Here is a 26,209-nt window from a genome sequence, read left to right on the forward strand (position 1 = left end):
CAATTCGTCTTCTACGACATCCCCACAGATGCACTCTACAAATACGTCCCTAGCAAGAGCAAGTTCCGTCTTGAGAGAGACTATTTTAAGCGTCGAGAGAGCAAGTTCCAACATGACTAATCTCGACGGAGATGGCGTTGTGCCATCGTCCCCTCTAGACGTGTATCTTTCAGGGGAGATTGGGTAAGAAGATGAAGGGGAATCTAAAAAGGTTTTTTTTCCCAGAATAATGAAACAATATAATGGATTCGAATTTGCTCGATACATCACTCTATAGTGTTATACTATTATTGGTTGTAAGTTGTAACTATGGTTAGACATAATGAATTTAAATTTAATTAAAAAATAAATAATAAAGAAAAAAAATTATTTCCTCCATCTCTCTCTCATATTTAATCATTCATCTACCTTGACCGAAGCAGAACCTTTCCTCTTCTTCTGCTACACCTCATTTCTCGATTTGATTTGAATCCTAGAAACAAAACCTCTCCTCTTACTAAACCTCATATCAGACCCAAAATCCTTCTAGATTTGATTTGAATCCTCGAAATTGGCAAGTTTAGGATTGGGTATAATCCTACAAAGCACGGATACGTGATTTTGGCCTCGTATCCCGTATCGGGTCCGAAAATGGGTACGATACGGTCGAATACGGTCGGATACCAGCGGATACACAGATCCGAATTTAGATACGTGCGTATCCTATCCAGATACGTAATGATGTAAATAACTTGGATACGCGGGGTAATATTGACTTTTAACCATTAAAAAAACACAAAACATCGCGACCTACTCTCACTCTCAGCGCTTATCTCTTCCGCTTCGTTCAGTTCCTGGTTCTCTTCCGCTTCGGTCGTTCTCTTCTCTTCTCCTCGTCTTCGTAAGTTGCAGCTAAGATCAATCAAACTTCTCCAGTTCTCCTCTTCTTTGATCCGCTTGGAGCTTCAGTTAGACACGCTTCAGGTACGTTCTCTTCTCTTCTCTGCTTCGGATGGTTTCATCACTTTCATGGGTTTTATGGTTTGATTGTTTGATGATAGAAGGATAAGGATATGGGTTTGATCTGATGGTTTCTTGATGCTTTGAATTGTTGAACTGATCAGTAAGGGAGTAATCGAATAATGGGTTTTTGTTTTTGTTTTGTTTTTTTTCTCTTTCGACTAGAAGGATCTGACGGTTTCATCACTTTCATGGGTTTTATGGTTTGATTGTTTGATGATAGAAGGATAAGGGTATGGGTTTCATGGGTTTGATGATTGAAGGATATGGGAAAGTGATTTGCAAGCTTCTAGTAATTTGCAGATTGCAACATTTAATCGGGAAAGTCAACAAAAGCATGGAACCCCTGGCCTATATACATTCAATTAATTTAGACTTTTCAATGCTGCTGATTCATTAATTGTTGCCACTTGCCACTCATTCCGTAACATGACTAACATGTTAGGAAGAGGATAAGTACAAAATGATAGTTGCAATGGTCAGTAAACATGTTACTTGCTGCCTCTAAATGTCATAACATGTTACTTTTCTAATTATATATATATATATATATATATATATATATTTATTTATTTATTTGACGGATCCTTCACGTACCCGTATCCAATTACATTTAAGATTTGCCGTATCGACGGATCCGACCGTATCGTATCCGGATACTCGTACCCGTATCGGTGCTTCTTAGGTATAATCAAAGAATCCTATAATCTCAAGCAAATTGGCAAATCCAAAAATCCTCATGGTGACCAGAGAATCCAAATGGAAAAAGAAAACCAAAGAATCAAACCAAGAGAAGTTTGACGTCAGTTTTCTGGGTTTCTTCTTTTTCTGGATTTTGGAGTGTTTTTCTTTTCTTTTTTGTTGCTACAATTGGAAACACGAGATACTTTTGATCATTGCGTCTAATACAATTTTAAATGCAGTAACATGATGTTATGAATTGTTGCAGTTGAGATCAGAAGATCATTCAAAAACTAGCTGCATTTGTCACAATATCTAAAAACTTGAAAATTTTCAAACTTTGGTACTCATTCCTGTCAAAGATTTCGATAGTGGTTGCTTTACAACAGTTGTATAGAAGGTCTCAGGTATCACAGCTCATCCTTTGGAGGTGGTTCCAGTTCAAGGCTTTCTTCGTCTCAATAGTAGGGGAACTTTAGTTTCACTGCAGTGTGAGGCATTGACCAATTTTCGTAGATAAACACTTTTAACAGCCGGACGAGATATAACAACAACCACTTGCAATTCCTCGTGCTCATTTGTATTTCGCATCTGGGAAGCAATAGGAAGGAAGATAATTAACGAGGGGAGAGAGAGAGAGAGAGAGAGAGAGAGAGAGAGAGAGAGAGAGAGAGAGAGAGAGAGAGAGAGAGAGAGAGAGAGAGAGAGAGAGAGAGAGAGAGAGAGAGAGAGGAATTTAATTAAATTGTTCTTTATATTTCTCTTTATTATAAAATTTATTTAGTTTAATTATTTTTATATGTTTAACTGTAGTTTAACTATAGTTAAAATCAATATTACGTGTCAAAATTTCATAGAGTGGTGGTATCACCACTTAAATAAAGGTAGTGAGCAAATTTGAATCCCAACATAATTTCAATTAGGAAAATGATTTGTGGCCTCAATCATCATGTCACCTACACACATCACCTATTAGCCAAATCATGCCGTGTAATTCTTGAGTAAAAAGACTATCTTATTCTTCCAAAATCTAATGGTTCTAAATTATTTTAGTTTTCATCAAAAATAAAATATATTATTTTAGTTTTTTTCTTTCTTTTTTTTGTTATATATATAATTATATATATATATATATGTTTGTGAATATATATATATATATATATATATAATTCGTCAAAAAAAATTATATACAAATGTGTTTGTGTGTATAAATATATATATATATATATATATATATATATTCACAAACATATATATATATAATCATATTATATATGTATATATATAATTCGCACAGAAATTTATATATGTATATTCGATGTAGAATTAATAAGGTATAAATATATATATATTAACAGATCCGATCCAGAGCGGAGCTCCGCTTTGAAATAACGTGTGAAGTTCAAGTTTTGGGTCACTTTTCGGTCGCATATCCACATCTCGACCGTTCAGTTTTTAGGTACTAGTGTATAGATCATCTCTGCAAATTTTCAACCAAATTGATGATCGTTAAGGTATCTAACTCTCTTAAACCAATGGACGGACTGAATCTGTCAACCTGAACCGTACTAGCTTTAAGGGAGTTATTAATGCCTTAACGATCATCATTTTGGCTGAAAATTTGCAGAGACGATCTATACACTAGTACCTAAAAACTGAACGGTCGAGATGTGGATATGCGTCCGAAAAGTGACCCAAAACTTAAACTTCACACGTTAATTTTCAAAGCGGAGCTCCGCTCTGGATAAGATCTGTATATATTAATGTCATAGTTCTAAACCACAAAATTTATATAAAAAAATTTGATTAAAAAAAAGCCAAATTTAAAATTGATTTCACAAAAATGGAAAGAAAATATATTAATATCTTAATTATAACCCATCAAATTTGATAAATTGAAGTACTATTCAACTCTTTTAATAAATGAATTTAATAAAATTAATGGATGATTAGTTTACCTTACACTAACAAATTAATTAGAAAAGTCAAAAATTAAATTGGATCCACAAAAATGGAAAGAAAATGTATTGAAATCGTAATTAAAATCTATGAAATCTGGTAATTGAAGAGGTAAGAAAATATCATTAATAAATTGAATTGATAAAATTCTAGATTCCATCACTTCAAAATTTCTCGATAATTTCATATTGTCTCATCTAAACGCAACATTAAGAAGTGTTCCTTAAACGTCAAGTGAGACTTCATTCATACAACTGTTCGTTTATTTTTACATGAAAAAACAATCATAATGTTATTAATACTATGTAGAAATTCAATAAACAATAGGTGTATAACACAGCAATAATCAAAGAAAAAGTGCAATTACGGAAGATGTAAAATAGAAGTCATCTTCCACATTAATATTAAAGTCAGCTAACATGTTTTACACGAACAAATAAGTAATAAGTAGCTAATAATGAGCCAATAAAGTTTACTGGGGACTTTTCCCTAATGGCATATTTACACTGAAATAGAAATCATCATCCACACTGAAATTTAAAGTCAGCTAACATGTCTTACAGTAACAAATAAGTACTAACGAGCCAGTAGAGTTCACTGGAGACCTTTACCTAATGACATGTTCACACTTAAATAGAAGCCATCATATACTGAAACTGAAAAAACTAACATGTCTTGCACGAACAAGTAAGTATTAAGTAGCCAATGATGAGCTAGTAGAGTTCATTGGAGATCTTTACCTAATGGCCTAATCACACTTAAATAGAAGTCATCATCTACTGAAACTGAAAGAGCTAACATGTCTTGCACGAACAAGTAAGTATTAAGTAGCCAATGATGAGATGATCAAGTTTACTGAGGATCTTTTTCTAATGGCATAATTACACTAAAATAGAAGTCATCATCCACATTGTCTTACAGTAACAAATAAGTACTAGGTAGCCAATAATGAGCTAGTAAAGTTCACTAGGGACCTTTTCCTAATGACATAATTACACTAAAATAGAAGTCATCATCCATACTGAAATTTAAAGTTAGCTAGCATGTCTTACACGAACAATAAGTACTAAGTAGCTAATAATGAGCCAGTAAAGTTTACTGGAGACCTTTCCCGAATGGCATATTCACACTAAAATAGAAGCCATCATCCATTGAAACTTAAAATAAGCTAGTGTGTCTTGCACGAACAAGTACTAAGTCGCCAATAGTAAAGGTCAACGGGGAATCTTTCCCTAATAACATATTCACACTAAAATTGAAGCCATATATCATTCACATTGAAATTGAAAGTCAGCTAAGTACTAACATGTCTTATACGAACAAAAAAGTACTAAGTAGCTAATAATGAACAAGTAGAGTTCACTGGGAACTTTTTTCTAATGACATATTTACACTAAAATAGAAGCTATCATTCACATTTAAAAATCATTATTGTCTATTGAAAAATTTGGGATCAACAAAACAAGTATACTTTCAAAAATTAATTTCCTCATGTGCAATATATTGTATTCCATATTAAGCAATTTCTTTTCAGATATCAACTTCCCAATCAATTTAGATATCTAGGTTTTCAATCACCAGATTTTATGAGTTAAAATTACGATTTAAATACATTTTCTTTCCATTTTTGTGAATCCAATTTAATTTTTGACTTTTCAAATTAACTTGTTAATCTAATGTAACTAATCTTCCATTAATTTTATTAAATTTATTTATTAAAAGATTTAAAAATTACTTCAATTTACCAGATTTCATGGATTATAATTACGATATTAATATATATTTATATATACACACCACATTAATTCTCCATCGAAAATATATAAATTTTTTGGACGAATTATATATATATATATATACACACACACACACACCCATATTTTTTTTTGAATATGTATAATGAAAAAGAAAGAAAGGAAAAAAACCAAACAATATTTTTTCTAGAAGAAAGTCAAAATAATTTAGAGCCGTTATATATTCAACAACATATATATATATATATATATATATATATATATTTTGACGAATTATAGATATATATATATATATATATATATATATTCACAAAAATATATAAATATAATTTTTTTTAGACGAATTATATATATATATATATATAATAAAAAAAGAAAAGAAAAGAAAATAATGTATCTTTTCTAGAATAAAACTAAAATAATTTAGAGCCATTAGATTTTGAAAGGATAAGATAGTCTTTTTATTCAAGAATGACATGACATAATTTGACAAATTAGTGAGGTGTATAGGTGACATGGCTTGACACCTAGGATTGAGGTCAAAAATCTTAGGCCTCATTGAGACCCTATATCATTGCCCTTTTAATTAAACTAAATACAAGATTATGTGTTAAATTATCATTAATTGGTAAGTCAAACCATGTCAGCTGTAGCACAGAAAAGTTTCTCGAATTATTGTGATGAAAATGGTGATCATTTTGGCTACGATGCTTTTTTTTTTCTTTTTTTTTTGAAACGGGGTTTGGAACTCAGTCTAACTAGGAGGCTCAGTTCCATGCCCGGAATTATTATTAATAATAGATGGATAATTGTACAGTGAGGGAGACATATTATCTAAACCTCGAGGACTAGTACAAGAATTCTCATAAAGAACATCCTGGATAATCACAGGTGTCTCATTTAATCAATAATCATCTAAGTAATCAACACTAGCATGATGGGTCAATCTATCTACCACACCATTTGCTTCACGATAAATAGAGCAGAGTGATGAAGATCTAATCAAAATATTTACACGCGTTCCCGTTTCTTTGCCTAGAATCTATTGAAATCCAAATAGAATACGCCACCCTAATTGTTGGTATAGATACTGACACCGCCCCCCTAATATTGTTGGTATGGATATTGACCCAGCAAGTTAAAGTCATGGTCTCATGGACCACAAATAATTGATCTGCACAAATGCATGGATATATGGGGAAAAAAAAAAAAAACATTGTACATACAATTGAGTTCGACATTTTTCACAACTTTATTCAATCGAAGGAAAAAAAAAACGTTTTCCATAACTTTCACTACATACTGTTCTTCAAATACTACTACATGAAGTCCAATAATTAACATGATGATATTACTATATATATATAGAAGCTTTTAGAATCAATTTACCACACACAAGTACATATGAGAGTTATGGCATCTATTATGGGCGTAACTCTGGTAGCTCATGATTTCAATCCCCTTTGTTCAAAACCAAGAGCCTTAAGCATCCAAAAACTTCCTTCTCCTGCCAGTTTGTTTTCTTCGACGACCAAGACAAGGAGAGTCGAGTTACAATGGAAGAAGAAGAAGATGGCAAACGTAGCGGTAGTGAATCTTAATACAACAACCAATGGTGCTCTTGATCATGTGGACATGGTAACATCCTCTCTTGCTCTTACCGCAGAGAAGCCTGCAGTGACTTTCGAACTCATTGCCATAATCACTGTAAAGAATATTCATCAGAAGGTAAATATCAATGTCGACACAATGCTTCATTGGTTCGGCGACAGAAGACACGATGATTACAAGGGTGGGGTACTTCTACAGCTTGTTAGTACTCAAACTGCCCCAAGTAAGTACTTGGTTAGTTTTCCATTTCTCTATATATATTGTGAGTTAAATCGATTTTGGATTTTTCATTGATCGGTTTTGTGCATGTCCAAACAAATTAAGAGGGAGTGAAGCCGAAACTAAGCCAGGAAGCTGTATTGGATTGGACAAAGAATCCGAAAATGGGTGATGAGAAGAACAGTTACCAGGTCAAGTTTGTGGTGGACTCAACATTTGGGATGCCAGGAGCCATTACAGTGAGTAACAGATATGATGATGAATTCTATTTAGATAGCATTAACATTGAAGGTCTAGTTCACTTTGCCTGCAACTCTTGGGTCCAACCAGATCAGAAGTCTAACGCGCCAAAAAGAATCTTCTTCTCTACTAGGGTACTTGTTACAGTTACTTGCAATACAAGAAATCAATATATAGTGTTTAAGTTTGATCACTTTGACTACTATATATTGCAGGCATACTTACCCAATGAGACACCAGCTGGGCTGAAAGAGCTAAGAGAAATAGAGCTGATTCAACTGAGGGGCGATGGGACTGGGCTTAGAGTGCAATCTGATAGAATATACGACTACGACAGTTACAATGACATTGGAAATCCAGATAAGGGAATTGAGTACATGAGACCTACCCTTGGAGGCAATGTTCACCCACACCCTAGACGCTGTCGAACTGGACGCCCTCCAACCAAGACAGGTGAGTACTGATCAGTAATAAGTTTGATGTATTACATTTTGGGGCTGGCGTGATTGTTTAACATGGAATTATGAACTTATATGCAACATTTATGGGTATCCGGCCGTCCACCTTTAAATATGCTAGTTGGAACTGGAAGAGCGCATGTTTGTTTGATATATATATTATTATCTCATTAATTTCTTCTAAACTTAGTTGTCTAACATGGTGTACAAATGTCTAATGTCTAGTGTTTTGTTATCTAATTTTTATTAACTGATTTTTGACGTGGTTTTCAAATTCATGATGCAATAGATGAGAATATGGAGTCACCGGTGAGCGAATTCGAGACAATCTATGTGCCTAGAGATGAAGAGTTTGAGCAGCCCAAACAAGAAGCTCTAAATGTCGGAAAGTTGAAAGGAACTGTCCGCAATATAACTCATGCACTTTCAACAATTACTGCAGATAGAAATGTCAAGGGGTATTCGGACATCAATGGTCTGTATACAGATTCTTCTTCTCTTCAATCCAAGACCCGGCCGGGAACTCAAATTTTGAACAAAGTCCACGAATTCCTCAAATTTGACCCCCCAAAATTAAAATCAAGTGAGCAAATAATATTCTCGATTTTTCACATTCTTTTAAGCTAGATGAAAGAGAACACTATGATGAAACCATGAGATTAATTAATTGTTTAAATTTCAGGGGAGATATATTGTCTGCCAGATGACCAATTTGGGCGCCAAACCATTGCAGGCATAAACCCTTTAAGCATAGAAAGGCTCGAGGTTTTCCCACCTGTAAGCAAACTAGATACCTCCATTTATGGTCCTCAAGAATCAGCACTCAAGGAAGAGCATATAATAGGCCAACTAAATGGCATGTCCATACAACAGGTATATGTATTATTGGGTCATCATCTATATATAAATAGATGATAGATAAATTATATCAGCTAAATAATATATATGATTGTGGGTTTTTCAGGCATTGGAAGAAAACAAGCTTTTCATACTAGACTACCATGACATTTTTCTTCCATTTCTCAACAAAATAAACGCTCTAGATGACCGGAAAGCTTATGGAACACGAACAATTTTTTTCCTGACATCATTAGGAACTTTGAAGCCCATTGCTATTGAGCTCAGTCTTTCAGATTCAGCATCCAAGCAGGTTCTCACTCCTCCAATTGATGCTACGACAAGTTGGCTTTGGCAGCTTGGCAAGGCTCATGTATGCTCCAATGATGCCAGTGTTCATCAACTCGTTCATCACTGGTATATATGTATTTGCATAGTAAATTGTTCAACATTCAACATGTATGTCAGAATAAAACTGCACAAGTGACCTTAGCGTGCAGGTAAGCTTCTTCACCTATATGTTTGCTTGATGAACAGTCTAGCAACAATCACCTAGTTATCCTGAGGAGGATATGCAGAATGTGTATCTATTGAACTTGAATAAAGATGTGGATTTATGTCCTCTTTTTTAAAAAGTGTTTGATGAAAATGTCTCAAAATGTTCAAAATTTCAAATTTTTTTTTTTGAACGGTGGTTGTTTGATGAAATGCCTCAAGGAGTTTCCAAATATGTAGATGTCAAATTTTTTGAAAATATATATTCGATGAAATGTCTCAAAGAAATTCAAATGATTAAATTTCATTCTTTGAAACAGGTTACGCACCCACGCTTGCATAGAACCGACTACAATAGCAACTCATAGACAACTGAGTGTTATGCATCCTATCTGCAAGCTTCTCAAACCTCACTTGCGCTACACCTTGAAGGTAAATGCTATGGCCCGTAAGGATCTCATCAACGCCGGAGGGACAGTCGAGTCCAATTTTACTGCTGCTAAATACTGCATGGAGTTCAGTTGTGCTGCTTATCGAGATTGGTGGCGCTTTGACCTTGAAGGTCTTCCTGCAGATCTCATTAGAAGGTAACTAGTTTACGGAAATGAACCTTTCTCCATTTATGTACATACCATAATTGAAATAGGAATTTCCATTATTGATTTTATCCTTGATTATATCGACATAGAGGAATAGCTGTACCAGACACAAGTCAAGTGCATGGGCTAAAACTACTCATTCAAGACTACCCTTATGCAACAGACGGGCTCCTCATATGGTCAGCAATTGAGACATTGGTTCAAACCTATGTTAATTACTACTACCCTAATGCAAGTTTGGTCACTTCAGATACTGAACTCCAATCCTGGTACAATGAATTTATCAATTTGGGACATGCTGATCTTCGCAACGCTAGCTGGTGGCCAAAACTCTCTACTCCGGTGGATCTCATCTCCATTCTCACCACCATCATTTGGCTCACATCAGCTCAACACGCTGCCCTAAACTTCGGGCAATACCCTTATGGTGGCTATGTCCCAACCCGCCCACCACACATGAGGAGACTAATTCCAAAAAGCAATGACCCGGAGTATGCTTCTTTCATTAGGGATCCTCAGCAGTACTTCATATACTCATTGCCGAGTTTATTTGAAGCAACGAAGTACATGGCTGTAATTGATATAATCTCGGCACATTCACCGGATGAAGAGTACATTGGGGAGAGAAAAGACTTGTCAAACTGGTCAGCTGACACTGAGATTAGTGAGGCATTTTACAGATTTGCAGTGGAGATGAGGAGGATTGAGAAAGAGATTGCACGAAGAAACGGGGATTTAAGTCTCCGGAATAGATGTGGGGCTGGGGTTTCACCATACGAGCTTCTCATGCCTAGTTCAGAACCTGGGGTTACTTGCAGAGGTGTTCCAAATAGTATAACAGTTTGAGGTTGTTGTCCAAATTATAATAGTATAATAGTTGTTGACTTCAATGACTTGTTGTCCAAAGCAGTTGGAGGTTTGAACATAAAAAGTGAAAGAAGCATAGCAATAAAAACTAAATAAATGAGATTATGAGTTTGAAACAGAGTTTGGTAATGGTAATGGGTATAGCTTTGATGGCAAGGATGTCAGACTATTCAAGAGATCATGCAAGCACTTTGAGAATGAAAGATGTATAGATGCAAGTTTGATCGATCATGATTGGTGACGTAGTATGAAACTTTTCAATATTTGCTAATATTGGAACCAAGTTCTCATACACATCTCTATAACTTGACCCAACTCCTCGCTAGGCAAACTATAATCATCATAAGCTAAAAGAAAAATAAAATAACAGTAGGTAGTTGCAATAACATAAAAACGTATCAAAATCATCTTCCAATATTCAGCAAAACAGAATTTTCCAGCAATGGAATAATCAAACCAAGTCAATATTAAAGCATATATCTAAGGTAATGGCAGAATTATTTGGCATTCTTGAACTAGTCAGCCCTAGAAATATGATTTGAGCATCGGTCTTTACTCCCTCGAGTTTTTCTGTATCGACCTTGCGGCGGTAGGGACGAGACAACTTTCCATTACCCAAATAGAATTTTTTGAGTGGATCAATTACCAGCATCTGGAGCTTTGGTGTATTCTCTAGGATACAAATGACCAACTCTTGTCTCGTACCAATTACCTCCGAATCCCTGCATCTTTTCAAATGATCATTTGTGAATCCAGAATGATTCCTCATCTCTCTTGGGTAAGTCTCAGACAAGTCTAGTCCATTTAGTACCATTATTGTAAGTCCTTTTAAAAGGGCTGCAGCCTTGAGTAGATCCAGCACACAATAGACATTTCTTCTTGCCTACTAAATCGAGCTAGGTCAATGTCCAACTTCAGTTGCTTGAGATAACCATGAGTTGGTAAGCTACTAATTCGGGGTGTTTCCGCTGGCATCTGCAAATGAAGAGTCTCAAGCCCGGGAGACAAATGCAAGTTGGACTAGTGCTTGAGGTATAAATGTTTCACGTAGTCTCGTGTCTGAGAAATATATTCTTGCTAAGTGTGGAGTTTGTATGGAAAAATACCTGCAACTGCAAAATGGAATGTATTCCAAGGAGGCAAGATTTAGTGCCGAAATCTCCATTTTGGTTCCCTCCTCAACAATCTAACAATTTTGAGATCAGTGAGACAATCACCAGCAACAATGTTAAGGTATGATTTACCCATAACATAGTGCAAGGAAGCTTTCAAGTAATAAACAAACAGATAAGAGATTAGCCATCAGACATTGATCAAGAAAAACTTCGTGTAGACAGAGAAGTTAGCTGATTGAACGCGTCAAAATCAGTAGTAGGAGGTCTAAGAATACATTCCTCCAATGACAAATGTTTTAGATTAAAAGTCAAGCTAACATGTAAACTCTGATGGAAAACATAATGTTCATCTGGTATCATACAAAAACCAAGTTGAAGATGAAGCTCTTCAACTCCTTTTGTACAAATGAATCCACTAGTAAATAATGAAGTTATTTTGTCAGATCTTAAACATGTGCTCAACACATAAGTAAATCATTTCAAATTCTTCTCCGCTTGTATAAGTAATTGGCGGTGGTGATCAAATTTCATGATGTATTTAGAAACAGTAAGGACCCAAGTTTAAAATCCAAAGATTTAACACAAAATTCAATTCTCACTTCCTGGCAATTATGTTCACCAATTTTCATCACATACACACAAACATAACCTTTTGTGTATAATTGCATAATACACTTTAATCTACCTAAACAAAGTAAATTGTACAGCATAAATGCATAATAAGGCAGTTGGTTCACCACTTTAACATCCCCCGACCTTAGAGCATTAGAGTCTTTCCTTCACCACTGTTCTAATGATAGTTTTGCTGTTCCACACCAGCACAAGTGTTTCTTTGTGCACAGGCCTCCTACGAGCCTCGACAAACTGAACATCCAGACCGTACCTCTGAGACTTACATCTAGCGATCTTCACAGTACTTAGAAAATATCTGTCAGCATACTGTGAAAAATAAAATAGATTAGACAACGTAATCCAGGGGAGAAAGAGGGTGAAAGGGAGTAATATACTAATAGACAGATTTTCAAAACTTACATCAGGAATATCAAATTCACCTTCACTTGCATCACACAAATCTAATGATACCTTCCTAAGCAGTGGCAACTGAAACCAACATGAAAGGCAAAAAGTTGATGTTAAACTTGGTTCTTCTAACTGATATTAAGAACAGCGGTACTACATTATCATCACCTTTGAAGCAGCGTCGGAAATAAAGCTTCTCTTTATCCCAGGACCCTGTACAATGTAGAACAATCCAGCACCACAGAAACAAGCAATCATTATATTGTCGGAGTATATAACACATTCAAATTGCAGTAAATATTAAATGTCAAATGAAACGAAGCAGTCATAGATTCTCACATTATGACGCAGCAAGAGATCTTCAAGAGCTTGACAGTCAAGAAGAAAAGAAACCCCTTTAGTTGTCATTTCTCCACATTCCTAGAAAACAAAATTGATCACTTCTGTAAACATGCATAAGCATATATGAAGGGCACCATCTTATACCATACTAAAGCTTCCATCATTAAACTAGTGCAAGAAAGCCTCCAAAAAACACTATGAGAACATAGACTGATATCACATGCCGGCTGATAATTGTGTCAAATGAATTCACACATTGACATGTAACTACTTGTTGGCTGAAACCAAGCACTAAACTCAGAAAAGCATTATATCCATTATTTACACATTTTTCTTCACTTAGTCAGAACAAGGGTAATTTAAATGTTTCCCCAACTCGTTCAGAGTATGGGGAGGAAGGCAGCATGCCCAATTTTGCAGACAGTTAATGGTCATGCTTTAACAGAGATTTGGTAATAAGCCATAATCGAACAAAGCAAACCTCGAGATGAATAGAAACCAAGCCTGGCCATCCATGTGAGATTATTTGTTGAGACTCTGCAAGCAAGGCAAAAAGAGAAAGGTAATATGTCATATCAATCATATCCCGCAACTCAAATGAGTAGCTATTTATTTCAATTGCTCTAGAGGTAAACCAACACATAAATATGAGAAGTTAACGAAATCCACTTGAAAGTTGAAGGAAACCAACAACAGGTCATACACCGGAGTCTGGGCTCCTTGTTGGTTGTTATGCAGAAATCGGATCTTGACTTAGACATGAACAAGGAAATGTCTGTCATGGCACATTTAAGTGATCCCTTTGAAAGAAAAACTCCTGACCTGAATTGAGAAGTGTGCACCCTAGCAATGAAAGCTCAATTAGATTCACACAGCTTTTAGTAAGAATAACCAAATCATTGTTCGTCATCCAAGGGGTCACCCGCTCAAGCTTCAACTTCCTCAGGTTTGGGATACAAAACTTGAAGCTTACAATAGAAATATCACCAAGACAGTAACACAAAGCCAATACTAGCAAGTTCTTCAGGTTTGCCATAATTTTCATAATGATGCTATCAGATAACACCTGCAAAGAACAGAGGTAAATTCATATTACTGAGGTACATCCATGAATGAAGTCTGAATATCACTCTGACTCAACAAAAACATATCCCAACGGACAATAATGCACAGCATGAGGAATACAAAATTCATCAAGATAACAAGGAATGTGCATCTCTAAAGTAAATCTCCACAAATAGTTATCCCAAAACATCTTAGCATTTCATATTCCTGATATCACAGCTGATGCATATAATAACAGTATAAGTCACAGAGGACATGCCAGGTTTTGCCTAAAATATTTTCAAAATTCACCAATAATCATACCTGAAAGTAAAGAACAATAGACTCAAGCATAGGACAAATATTTGGTAGTCTTCCCAGTGTGTCTTCACCTAATGATCCACCTAAGCCCACTGTTATTTTCCTCAGTGATGAGATTGCAGGTTTCAGTGCTTCCAAAGAGAAATAAGAAAATCCCCATCCAAGTGCTATATCTTCCAACATAAGAGTTCTTCCAATTGTATTATGTAGTTCTCTGCAGGAATAGGCTGAAGAAAATTCTCCATTTTGAGTGTCACATTCTTGTTGAGACAAATTTCTACAGCCTCTCAGTTTCAAACACTTTAAACCTGGATTTCTACCAACAAGATGAGCTAAAGCAGCTTGCGAAACCTGAAATTTTACAAGCACATAATTACCATGGTTGCAATGACAATAGGGATACAGATGACTCTGGCCTTCTGGTGCCTGACTAAACAAAACAAGGCAGATGAGTTTGCCTTCAGACATCAACAATCAATGACTTGTACCCAAAACAAAATTTCAATTGGCTGCTCAAAGATTATTATATCAAATGTCTTCTGTTGATTCTGAAACAAAAGAGTAGGTTCAATGCAATTCATGATTTACCCTAGTACTAGAAACGTCAAGCATCTCCAAGGATGAACCTCCAAACCTACATAGAGCACTATCATCTAGGTTGGTATCGCGCAAGCAGAGAGTCTTCAGCTTTTGCATTTGAGACATAATCTTTAGAAGAGATTCTTCTTCAACACCTGACAAGAATGATAGATTGGTCATCATGTGGTCCCATGAACTTTAGGCATTTCAATTCCTAGGTCCATTTTTTGGTTTTATATAGATCAGGAAATGACATTAATCAATGTAAGAGACCATGTTTATACAACTTATTGGGCTAGTTATAGCAAGCATTTTGCAACTTCTTAGATCTTTAATTATGTCAAACCATCATCAAAGCACAATCATTTGAATACAGGTGCAATTACAAGACTGTGAAGAGACCAATTGAATGTGTTCAATTGGTAAATAGTGAGAAATAGTAGTTCATATAACAGCAAATATAAACCTCAAAAGGCAATCTACATAAGGGGGAAATGACGCTCACACTTGCAGCCACCCATATGAAGTGCCTGAAGATTAAATGCCAGGGGATCCAAATGCTTATTTTCTATGTGTTGGCCAGCAATATAATCTGAAGGGCTAGAACAAAGAGCTAGTACCGAATTTATCCCAAAAGAAGTATCGCAAACTAAAACTGAATGTAGCTTGGGACATTTGAGAAGAAGACTTGCTATGCCGACATCAGTTAATGAAATACACCCTCTAAGGTTTAGGTATTGTAAGGAGACTAAGAATTCGGAGATAAACTGGAGATCAGAATCTGCCATAAACATAATAAGGAAGAGTTAGTGCAGCAATCAATGACAAATATCCAGGCGATGCCCATCAGAAAGGAAACAGAACTGCACAATCATGGGTTACAGGTGTGCGCAACTGTGCATTCACCATACTTAAAATTTAACCAGATATCGGAATTTCATGGAAGTTGATAAATAAGAAATCCAACAATGAGATACCATCACCACTGTAGCATTCATACACCAGTGTAGAGATGTCAATAATCCGATTATTCCCTGACCCAGCAGATTAAAAGCACATGATCACTGTCATCAATTGCCTGCTACAGATATGCCAAGATTTTCATTTTTATGAACTCTACAATGATCTCATGCCTTACATTGAATAGAATGGTAAATATTTTCCCATCAGTTTGCCACATGTTTAACAAATGAGCATGTCACTGCCAATCTCATTGCAGAGTTAAGCTAAACTATCTTAAGAAGGTTTGTAGCATTAATGAATCCAAAATTATCTCACCAGAGAGATCGCTTCTGCCCTCCAGTGTGAGCTTTGCTAATGATAATCCAGACTTGTGAAAGGGATTCATACAGAGAGGACTTTCCCCAACATTTATGGACAAATTTGATCTTTGTGGTGTTGTGGCTGTACTTGAGGATAAAGTGCACACTTGTGATGTTATAATTGGACTAGTGTCAGTAGTTAAGTCAACTTCATAGACCATAGGGCATTTCCGAACCAGGTGATAGAGAGTTTTTATGTTGAAGTTCAGAAGGAAAGCTGCCTTTAGAGTCCTTAAAGATGGAAATGATGTGCAGAAGCACTCAATAGCAGTTTCAAGGTGTAGTCTCGGACACTTGGAAATATCCACTTCTTGTACTGCGTCAAAAGACAGAGTTGGCAGGGATCTCAGTAATAATGAACACTGATCTCTGTCAAGACGTTCAAGCTTAATTGGTGACTGTTCAATAATTCTGAATGTGGATCCAATATTGTGTGATGAAGGAAGCACAGACAAAAGTAACATTACTGATGTTATCTGTGGGCAACCTGAAAGCTTTACTTTCTGCACAAAGAGAAAAGACCAAATTAAACAGCTACAGAAATTGAGCAGTATAACCATAATTTAGGCAGACTAGATTGGCAATCAATACAAACTGTCTGCCAAAAGCTACAGGTATTAGAATACTATATACCCCTGTAATATAATAGATCAACTGTTTCACAAGCACATAGAATTATCCCTTCTTATTTAAATTAAACTTATGTTGGTCTGTGTATTGCATGACGGAACTTAATGCACCCTCATAACCCTTAACTAATTTGTGAAAAGTACTAGGCACTAACAAGAGCCTCTTTCTAATATTTTGTAGCCCTCACCCAGAAATCTAAAATAAAATCAATTACAAATTGAGATACATTCCCAAAATAAATAAATAACTAAATGAAAATAAATCAACTAAAAATTAGGCGGGTGGGAGACACTTTAAAAAAAAAAAAAAAAAAAAAAAAAAAAAAAAAAAACATATGTTCCCTCCCCTTCCCATATTTAGTTTGGGAAACTATGAATATGCACATGAGAATACAGAAAAAATACTCAAAATGCTATATCTTCAATCATATGAACCCTCGGAAAATAAAGTTGCAGATAACCTCCTACGGGCCTTATAGAGAGATAGTATCAGGAATAAATACCTTAGAAAACTTTGTCAGCCGAATCCTTAAATCATGCAAGTGACCATCTCCTAAGGCATGTATTGAGCCAGAGGATGGAATTTTCAGTAGTCTAAAAATTGAATTAATGCTCTCATCAGCAAACTTAGAAAAATGACAAGAACTTCTTTTCTCTGAAAAAAGAACCCAATCAATATGTAATAATGGACATGACAAAGAAAGGGATCATCTATCAGTGTTCTTCGTTGAATATCCGAGAATTAAGCATACCTGCAGCAAACCACAATGGCAAAACAGTTGTACGGATCTGTTCAACAGCAAGAATAGATAATTTAATAGAAAGACTGTAACCTACAATCACCCATGCTAAGTATTTCATAAATGAAGACAATGAAACATTTTTAACATGTACCTGTTTCAAAATGCCGGTGCAGTCACCTCCATTTACATTCAAACCTTCCATCCTTGCTGTGTTAGCATCAAGCCAAATTAAAAGTGCATCAGCAAGATGCATTTCACTGTATATACAACCAGGAGTCTTAACATATCAGAGTTCCACGATGTCTTGCAACAGACAAACTAAGCTATTTAAGGATAACTAACCTATCCACTGTCAAATTTATGTTCTTCACACAAGATAATAATAATTCGTATGGAATATCTACAAAACAATTCACAGATATGGCCCACATCTGAAAAACAAACCATAATCCGTCAAATTCAATAGCAACAGGTTGAGCACAAGGACAGCAACATATTGCACAAAGCTTGTAAGCTATTACGATAGAAATCCCTAGGATTTGATATAACTCAAGCAAAAAAGAATCATCATTAAACCATTAGCAAATAGCAACAACCTTTTAAAGAAACATTTGTACACATCTATTTTCACTCTAACCAAAAGTAGTAGCCACACATCCGTGTGTGCATGTGCACATTATCAATACATACAACATGCCCAGGTACTTGATGCTATGATGCTATTTCATTATGCTAAAACCATATCCTTCATTAGATCCTTAGTAATCTTAACAGTTCATTGTACCTCCACCCATGTCCCTTTTGGCTACCTTCAGCCCTTATATCCTTGTAATTTCCTATCCCTTACATATCAAGCATAATTTAGGATTAAAGACAAACATGGTAATCTAGAGAAAGCCCAACCAAACAATTTTAAAATGATAGTATTACATCACAATGAAACATGATTGTCTAGTCCTTATCACATCAAAATGTATCTATGACCAGTGGCTGGCGTCTGTGTATGAACTAATATTCAAGTATAATCGTATTTACAACAACTAATCTGAGTGTGTGAAAAGTCAACACTAGAAAGAGAAATGGGCAGAAGGAGGTTGCACAGAAACTAGACAAAGGTTTAGAACATACAAAATTTCTCGCAAGATAGCTCGCACACAATTCTGGAAGAAAATCACAGGCTGCATCCAATTTCAACTGTTAGACTAGAGACCATGACGGTCAAAAGAAAATAAGTCTTTAAAAAACAAGATTTTTGTCACTTCTAATCATTCTAGCAATTTCAGATAGTTTCTCACCGTGCTCTAAACCAAAGCTCCAAATATAAATCAAATCATCCAATTGCATTTGTGGTGGCACCTCCGATGATGCCACCTCAGAAAACCAAGTTTTACATTTCGTGAGCAGCATCTCCACTCCAAAGTAAAGTGCACCCTGCAAATGTAACACCATTATCTGGACAGAAATGCAATTTTCTCTAATAATGCCAGAGGATGATCTGTTTAAACAGTCTAAGATAAGTAGATACTGTAAAGAAGAGAAAGAAACCCCATTGGATCAGAATTACTAGATAAAAAATAAAAAACTCTAATCCGGATTAATCTATTTTACCTCAATAAGAGGGAGAAAATTATCAAATGTAACATCCAAGGGGCAGCCGTATATACAATTCAGAACATCTACAAACGTTTCCAGGTTCCACTCAATTGCTATACAGTCCAGGCCCGATTCGCTACAAGAAATTTACGAAAAAATTCAGCTTTTTGAGCATAACTAATGTCAGCACAGACATGATAATCCAGTGAAGAAAAGTACGCAATTTCTTGTTAGAACATCATCTACACACTAAAACTAACCCCAAACTCTTAACAAATTTTCCTTAGCAATCCCAAAAGCATATTGAATAATTGAAAATTCTGAGTAGAATTAAATCACAAAAAAGCTTGAGGCTCAAGAATCAATCACGTATGTTTTAGTGATCGAAATTGATTACCTGAAGCTGCCGCTTAGGAGTCCATGGAAATAAGAAGAGTGCTGGATAAGCCTGCAACAAGCATACAGTAATGAATATTTTTCCGGCAAATTAACGGAAAAAAATCAGTGAGGAAACGAGAAGTGACGGACCTGTTCCGATGAGCTTTAACTTTGAGTGTTTGGCAATAGAGAATTGCTGGCAAATCCCAGCTTTGGATATCTGAGACTGAGATAAGAACTTCTCTCTCCGCAGCGGCGGTGGTGGTGGTGGTGACCGCTTTGGGGTTTGTGCATACGACGGTGATGAAGTCGTCGTCTGAGCTTGAAGCCATGCTCAGGTTTCCGATATCTGAGGCACAACGGTATAACACTAGAAAATACAAAGCAGCCAAGCAGGAGAACCGAAATGTTTCAACATTTTTACTGTGGTTAGTATTTTTTAACCACCGTCTGTTGTGGAGTTGGTAAGACTACAAGAGCAGTGTGAAATATTAATTGGAATTTAATCCCTATCTATTCTTAGCTTAGTGGTTGGGGGAATAAGGGTTCTGACATGATCCTAGCCACGGCACGGATTAGTCTAAATCTAGAAAACCTTTAAAAATATCGTGTGATCATATTCGGTGCCTCCCCTTTCTCCTTCGCCAGAGATCTCGATAAGAAAATATATATTTTTTACTTTTCCCTAAATTTTCTTCAAAATGAACCCAAATGTTTTAGGGGCAAAGGATTTACGGTAATTACTACGGAAAAAAAGTATTCGGTATCGAAAGTCCGGTAAATTCGATGATATGTTTAACCTTTTGGAGGGAAAAAGGAAAAGACTAGTTGATTTTGCGGGGTTTGATTCATACCGATCTCAATTCTCAAACGGTGTTATACATTATCACAGTGGACAACAATGTGGAATCTGATATATGCGCCATTACCGAAACCCTACCAGAGTAAAGTAGTTGTACTCTACCAAATTTACATAAGCTTAAGCGTTGAGTTACAACAGGGAAGGAGGAGAGAGTCTTTCAAGAGGGTAATACACAAGCAGACAGCTTCTCCTGGGAAAATTGGTGATTCGTGCCTCAAAATAACTCAAACTCTAGGTGCTCTCCGGTAGTTTTGAACTCCAAGTACTTGGCGTTATCGTCCTGAGCAGGCATGTCTGGAACTTCAAAGTCGCAAAAATCAGGCAGTTCGGGTGGAACAGCACAGCGGATTAGTGCCCAATTCAAACCTTCAAAGAACGGATGCTGCTTAATCTCACCGGCTCCTTTCTCCGTGCCCAACCGATTCTCTGGCTCCTTTACCAACAGCCCTCTGATGAGGTCCCTAGCCTGGAAGCTCACAATCGGGGCGTCGGGGAATCTTAGGCTCTGCAAGACCACATTGCCTAATGTGTCCTCGTTATTAGCACCCTTAAACGGTGTTCTGCCATATAGAAGCTCGTAAAGAAAGATTCCAAACGTCCACCAATCAACAGCAGCACCATGACCGTCTCCTTTGATGATCTCGGGGGCCAAGTACTCGTGGGTCCCAACAAAGGAATTGGACCGTGCGTCGCTAGGCTCCGCCACAAGCTGTGGCAATGATCTGACTTGAGATGTAGGGTCATTTTTCAACTTCCTTGTTTTTGCGGCAGCAGGTAGAAACCTAGGGCTGAAGCATGAGACTTGACAAGAGGAGGGTTCAATGCAGAAGGGCTCAGCGCAGTTAGATGCTGTACATGGACCAGACAGTCTCGCAGGATCTGCATCACATGAAGGTGATTTCAAAAGAGTTGGACTGACAGAGCATCTGAGAGACAGGTCAAAATCTGTAAGCATTATGTGACCATCTTCCCGGACAAGAATGTTTTCCGGCTTCAGATCCCGATAAACTACACCAAGCATGTGCAAGTACTCCAAAGCAAGCAGGACTTCAGCCACATAAAACCTGAAAACGCAGATTTAAAGTTACTAAAATAAATGAGAGTATAAAGTTTCCTTTTAGCCTAGTAATCTCATGTAAAATTGTAGCGCATTAGTCAATACACAACAAAAATATATCAAAGGACCTGAACAAAATGCTCCGTAGCCTAATATAATTGCAAAATGCAATTCGAGCTTTTTAAAGCTCTCATGCACACAAAGAATAGTTTTAATATAGATGGTCTGAAGGAATAAGGATGAAAGAATATTCAAGTTTGGTCTGAATTGAAGATCTCTCCTAGCAATTGCATAACAAAACAAAAGGAACACAAATACAAAGGCAGCCATCTGTTTCAGTAGGTGAATACCTGAATTGGCTAAAAAAGTAAATTGATTTCTGGTGCAAGTAGTGTAGGTGGAGCTTGTAAATTGCATGACCAACACACTAAATTGCATGACCAACACACTAACACATACAAAATCATAATGCACCAGAAACAGTAATAAATCTAGACATGATATACTTCTCTTAGATATGTATATCTTGTACCCTAATGGTTAATTGCAGGTTATCTCTCAAATTCATATGCCTCTGAAACAAAACGAATAATACAGACAGAGAACTCATTACTAAGTTTTCTACCTTGTAGCTGCTTCAGAAAAACACCTTCCGACCTGTTTCTGCCGGAGGACATGAAGATCTCCACCAGGACAATACTCCATTACTAAACATGAAAGATTATCTGATGTAAACTGGGAATACAATGTAGGGAGAAAAGGATGATCAAGCATCCTCAGTATTTCACTTTCTGTGTGAGCCCTTGGCATCTTCTTCCTTCTTGCCAGGAACTCATTGTCCATTACCTTTATGGCGAAAAGGCAGTTTGTACTGATTAGCTCAGCAAGATATACAGTTCCAATGTCTCCACAACCAAGCTTCTTCAAAAGATTAAAGTGTCTCAAGCCCAGGGCTCCATACTGCGTCCGAACATGACGGATGGCTTCCCACCTCACATCCTTCGACATGTGAGGTTTATTGCTACAACTAGTTCTACTTAAATTACTCTCATCACTCAAACTCGTACTACTACTATGCTCACCTTGGCTACTTTTTGAGCTTTGGGAGAACTCCCCTGTTCCTTTTGATTTTGGGTTCTTTTTTGCTTTTGCGACATTACCCCCACCTGCATTACCGGTCTTACAGCTGTCTACAGTGAAGCCTGGTTTACTTGGACTGGACCGTACATTGCTTGAGCTTATATCAGCAGCAAGACTGGGGGTTGCCAAAGCTTGATTGGATTGTTTTCCAGCACCTTTTAAGGCAATATGGCATCTTTCACAGACCAGCTGACTTGTACATGCATCAATATCAGCATCAGCTTCATTATTCTGACTAGATTTGCAGGCAGGAGAAATTGAATCCTGTTTTTGCTTCTTCTTTACAATACTTTTATTCCTGCTGGATGGTTTGACACTGCGGAGGGTGTTTCTGGAAAACTTGCTTGCCACATTTCCATTGACGAAGCTAGATGAAGAAGGCACTCCATGCACCTTGACTTTTCGCCCCGGTTTTGCTGCTGAGACCTTATTTGCTAACTTGGTTTTGGTAGGACTATTTCGAGCAGATACTGAATTATTTTCCTTTGTAGATTTATGTTTCTCTTTCTTCCCCAGCTCTGCCTTTAATGTTGTCTTCGAAACAGCTTTGGCAGGTAAATTTTCAGCAACTTTTGAAATAAGGTCGCTACCAGATTCATTTTTATCTTCCAGACCCAGCTCCGACTTTATTGTTTGTACCCCAACTGTCCTCAACGTGGAAGTACTTTCATTTTGTACTGCTGTGCTCCCAGCACTAGTTCTTGTGGTCCCATTTACAAATCGAGGAGAAGAATGTGCACTCTGGCTTGATGACTTCGTCTTGGGCATTGGAGGATGATCAGGCATCTTCTGACGAGAATATGATGTGCTTTCTTCTGGGACAAGAGATATTTCAACTATATTTCCCCTGTCTTCATGTGAGGAAGGACCACATTGAGTGGCTTGAACAACAACCGCATTGTACAATGTCTTGATCCTCCCAGCTTCAGAGGCTCTTGAAGGACTTGTCAACTTTGTTAACCGTTTCATAGCAGCCATTTCCGATGCCTTGGTAATAGACAGCTCCCTTAATGCCTGCTTTAGAGTCGCTGGCTCAGAAGTCCCAAACCTTGGTGAGTGAGACACACCCATTGTAATTGGCTTCTTTAAGGCATTTTTATTCAAAGGGCTAGTGCCTACTTGCTTCGAATGATCTGAACCCTTGGATGAAGTTTTGAGATGGATTGCCGCAAAAAGCTTATTAATATCATCTTCTATAGAATCCCTGGATGATCCTAGTTTAAGTGCAGGAAGCTTCCTATCATTCTCACCCAAACCTGTATTTGGTCGATATGTTCCACGAGAATATTGACCTGAACTGGGCTCGTCTGTCGCTTCAACAATCTCAGAAGTACCCACAAAGGAACCCATTTCTATGATTACTGAGCCTGTTAATTATAAAATGAAGCACCAAAAAGAGAGTGTGTTTAGTCCAACACATTTCTGATATCCAATTCCTTGAAAATCATTTCAGGTAAAATTAGGAAGCTTTCCTGACGTTAATCCCTACAGCATGTTATATGTATTTTGACTTCAAATCACATAATACTTAAACCCAGAAAAAGATGAACAATTTATTGAATAAAAACACTCGACCAGCAGAAAAAGGCATTTAATTTCACTGATAGGTACAAGTAAAGATGAGCCACAATAATAGGCCTTCATGTAGAACCCAGAAAAAGACTTCAAAAGTGCAAACCAATACTTGACCAAGTCGTATTAGCATTGAATATGCTAAATACAGTCAAAGAATCTCCCAACATCACATAGAAGCCTTGAAAAAGGATGGTGACATTCACAATAAACAGATTTCCAATATATAATTAGATGCAATATAATCCCACATATTCAACCGTAATCCGAAACCATCTGCAGGTGCACTTTACCATCAACATCACATATCCCTAATTCCACTACCACCCAATTTACAAAAAAAAAAAATGAACCAGACCACTCAGAAAATTTTCTAAATTCATCTTCCTTTTACTTAAATCAAAAACAGAAGGTGAAGCAAGACCCAGTTGCCTTTTTTTCAGTATCTTAATACCTAAAAGTTCAATTCTTTTGCATAGATTTGCTTTCAGCCTCACCTCTTCCCAAAGCCAATATATTCAAAACTAAATTACGCAGCAAAACAAATCAAACAGCACCATCAGCAAATCCAGCAACCCAAAAAAAAATAAAACTAAAAATAAAAACCGAAAAATGCCAAAACTTGCTGGACAACATTTACAAGAACAATAAGTGAATAGAACTCCAGGAGCTCAAATCTGAACTGAACATGCGTTTACCTAAAACAAACCGACATGAATAGCTCAAAGCACAACTAGATCGGAGGCACGACACAGTACCTTGTGGAGCGGTGGTTCACAATAGCATTGGTGGCAGATTCGGTAAATAAGACTGAGAAGGAGAGAGGCCAAAACCCTTGAAAATTGAAAACCCTTTGGGGCTTGAGATTGATGAGGAAATGGAGAGAGAAGAGAAGAGAAGAGAAGAGAAGAGGAGAGGAGAGAGAGAGTCTCTGAGAGAGCAAGGAAAACACTAGTGATTTTTCTCTTTCCGCTCTGGCACAGATTATTTTGAAGGCAGGTGGGACCCGCGTCTTATGCTGTGGGGCCGCTTTATAAAAAGAAACGTAAAAAAATATTTTGAAACGTCTTCTGGGGATTTTTATCCGAAATCTCAGTCGTTTTGTGAATTTCAGGGTGGTTTTTAATTCTGGGGTTTTTTGTTTTTTGGGTGAGGGATGATGGATGGGAAGGGTGAAAAGAGTGTTACTTTTACTGTTCCTTGTTTTTTACTGTGTCGGGGTTTTTGTCTCGTACTTGTAAATTCACCCCCGCCACAGATCTATAGATCTGGGACTCCGTACAAAATCTAGGCACACCATGTGCAGTAATTTTGGCTCCAGATCTTTATTAAAAGCATCTCTATGCTACGCTTTCACGGCGTTTACTACAATGAAGGGGTAGAAAGGGAAGGTGATCTTTCTAAGTAAAACACTAAAACGCTCTCGGTTCGTCCGAGATTTGATTGAGTTTCTTTTAATTAAGAGGGGTGAAATTTACACACCCCCTTTTACATTCTACACATCCTTTGCTTTTTTTTAATATTTCTTATCAATTCACTGTATTTCTCTTCCAAAACTACCCCTCTCTCCCCGATCCAAATCTCATACTCTCTCTCCCATTTGGTGATTTGGGGCTTGAGAAACGGGAGCTTGGTACTGGGCTCACTTGGAGCCCGTCATGGTTCGCAACCCCAACACCAACGTCCCCAAAGCTGTGAAGCTCAAGTGTCTTCTCTGCGATGCCGTTTTCTCGGCCTTAAACCCCTCCAAAACTGCCTCCGAGCACCTCAAGC

General features: G+C 36.9%; 3 protein-coding genes across 8 annotated transcripts; 1 reads left to right on the forward strand and 2 right to left on the reverse strand.

Moving 5' to 3' along the window:
* Window positions 1-644: 644 nt before the first annotated feature.
* On the forward strand, window positions 645-10,757 carry LOC112191508 (linoleate 13S-lipoxygenase 3-1, chloroplastic). Its single transcript, XM_024330857.2, has 9 exons — window positions 645-963; window positions 6,908-7,227; window positions 7,329-7,597; window positions 7,679-7,916; window positions 8,211-8,504; window positions 8,604-8,794; window positions 8,886-9,175; window positions 9,574-9,840; window positions 9,942-10,757. Exons 2-9 carry the CDS (start codon window positions 6,966-6,968, stop codon window positions 10,696-10,698), a joined length of 2,568 nt encoding a protein of 855 aa, XP_024186625.2. The 5' UTR covers window positions 645-963; window positions 6,908-6,965; the 3' UTR covers window positions 10,699-10,757.
* Window positions 10,758-12,351: 1,594 nt separating this feature from the next.
* On the reverse strand, window positions 12,352-20,202 carry LOC112192961 (BTB/POZ domain-containing protein FBL11). 6 transcript variants are annotated; one of them, XM_024332912.2, is made up of 19 exons: window positions 19,956-20,199; window positions 19,825-19,875; window positions 19,443-19,563; window positions 19,130-19,265; window positions 18,963-19,012; window positions 18,177-18,265; window positions 17,986-18,091; window positions 17,844-17,880; window positions 17,595-17,746; window positions 16,419-16,965; window positions 15,646-15,921; window positions 15,150-15,295; window positions 14,565-14,912; window positions 14,019-14,262; window positions 13,678-13,733; window positions 13,194-13,274; window positions 13,023-13,067; window positions 12,867-12,935; window positions 12,352-12,773 (listed from the first exon to the last, which is right to left on the reverse strand). In XM_024332912.2, exons 1-19 carry the CDS (start codon window positions 20,135-20,137, stop codon window positions 12,600-12,602), a joined length of 2,910 nt encoding a protein of 969 aa, XP_024188680.1. In that variant the 5' UTR covers window positions 20,138-20,199; the 3' UTR covers window positions 12,352-12,599. The 6 variants fall into 6 exon arrangements, 2 of the variants coding, with proteins under 2 accessions (XP_024188680.1, XP_024188678.1); XM_024332910.2 differs by having other exon boundaries at window positions 17,844-18,091; window positions 19,956-20,200; XR_002933739.2 differs by lacking the exons at window positions 12,352-12,773; window positions 12,867-12,935 and having other exon boundaries at window positions 14,019-14,039; window positions 14,119-14,262; window positions 17,844-18,091; window positions 19,956-20,202.
* A 462-nt stretch (window positions 20,203-20,664) lies between these two features.
* LOC112192712 (serine/threonine-protein kinase D6PKL1) lies at window positions 20,665-25,394 on the reverse strand. The gene is made up of 3 exons (XM_024332567.2): window positions 25,195-25,394; window positions 22,350-24,231; window positions 20,665-21,731 (listed from the first exon to the last, which is right to left on the reverse strand). The coding sequence occupies exons 2-3, from the start codon at window positions 24,212-24,214 to the stop codon at window positions 20,882-20,884; spliced, it is 2,715 nt and encodes a 904-aa protein (XP_024188335.1). The 5' UTR covers window positions 24,215-24,231; window positions 25,195-25,394; the 3' UTR covers window positions 20,665-20,881.
* Between the last annotated feature and the right edge of the window lie 815 nt (window positions 25,395-26,209).

Source organism: Rosa chinensis, chromosome 3 (genome assembly GCF_002994745.2).
Source record: "Rosa chinensis cultivar Old Blush chromosome 3, RchiOBHm-V2, whole genome shotgun sequence".
In the NCBI taxonomy this organism is placed as follows: domain Eukaryota; kingdom Viridiplantae; phylum Streptophyta; class Magnoliopsida; order Rosales; family Rosaceae; genus Rosa; species Rosa chinensis.

What these genes read in the sequence shown, in the direction of transcription:
- LOC112192712 (XM_024332567.2), bottom strand. Translation starts at nt 24,214, where the DNA reads ATGGGTTCCTTTGTGGGTACTTCTGAGATTGTTGAAGCGACAGACGAG. An exon ending in TTTTCTGAAGCAGCTACAAG is followed by an intron (nt 21,732 to 22,349) that starts GTAGAAAACTTA and finishes CTGCGTTTTCAG; the next exon opens with GTTTTATGTGGCTGAAGTCC.
- LOC112191508 (XM_024330857.2), top strand. Translation starts at nt 6,966, where the DNA reads ATGGCAAACGTAGCGGTAGTGAATCTTAATACAACAACCAATGGTGCT. An exon ending in ACGCCCTCCAACCAAGACAG is followed by an intron (nt 7,917 to 8,210) that starts GTGAGTACTGAT and finishes ATGATGCAATAG; the next exon opens with ATGAGAATATGGAGTCACCG. An exon ending in CCTGCAGATCTCATTAGAAG is followed by an intron (nt 9,841 to 9,941) that starts GTAACTAGTTTA and finishes ATATCGACATAG; the next exon opens with AGGAATAGCTGTACCAGACA.
- LOC112192961 (XM_024332910.2), bottom strand. Translation starts at nt 20,137, where the DNA reads ATGGCTTCAAGCTCAGACGACGACTTCATCACCGTCGTATGCACAAAC. An exon ending in GCCATTGTGGTTTGCTGCAG is followed by an intron (nt 17,747 to 17,843) that starts GTATGCTTAATT and finishes TTCTTTTTTCAG; the next exon opens with AGAAAAGAAGTTCTTGTCAT. An exon ending in ATCTCTTGCTGCGTCATAAT is followed by an intron (nt 13,068 to 13,193) that starts GTGAGAATCTAT and finishes TACATTGTACAG; the next exon opens with GGTCCTGGGATAAAGAGAAG.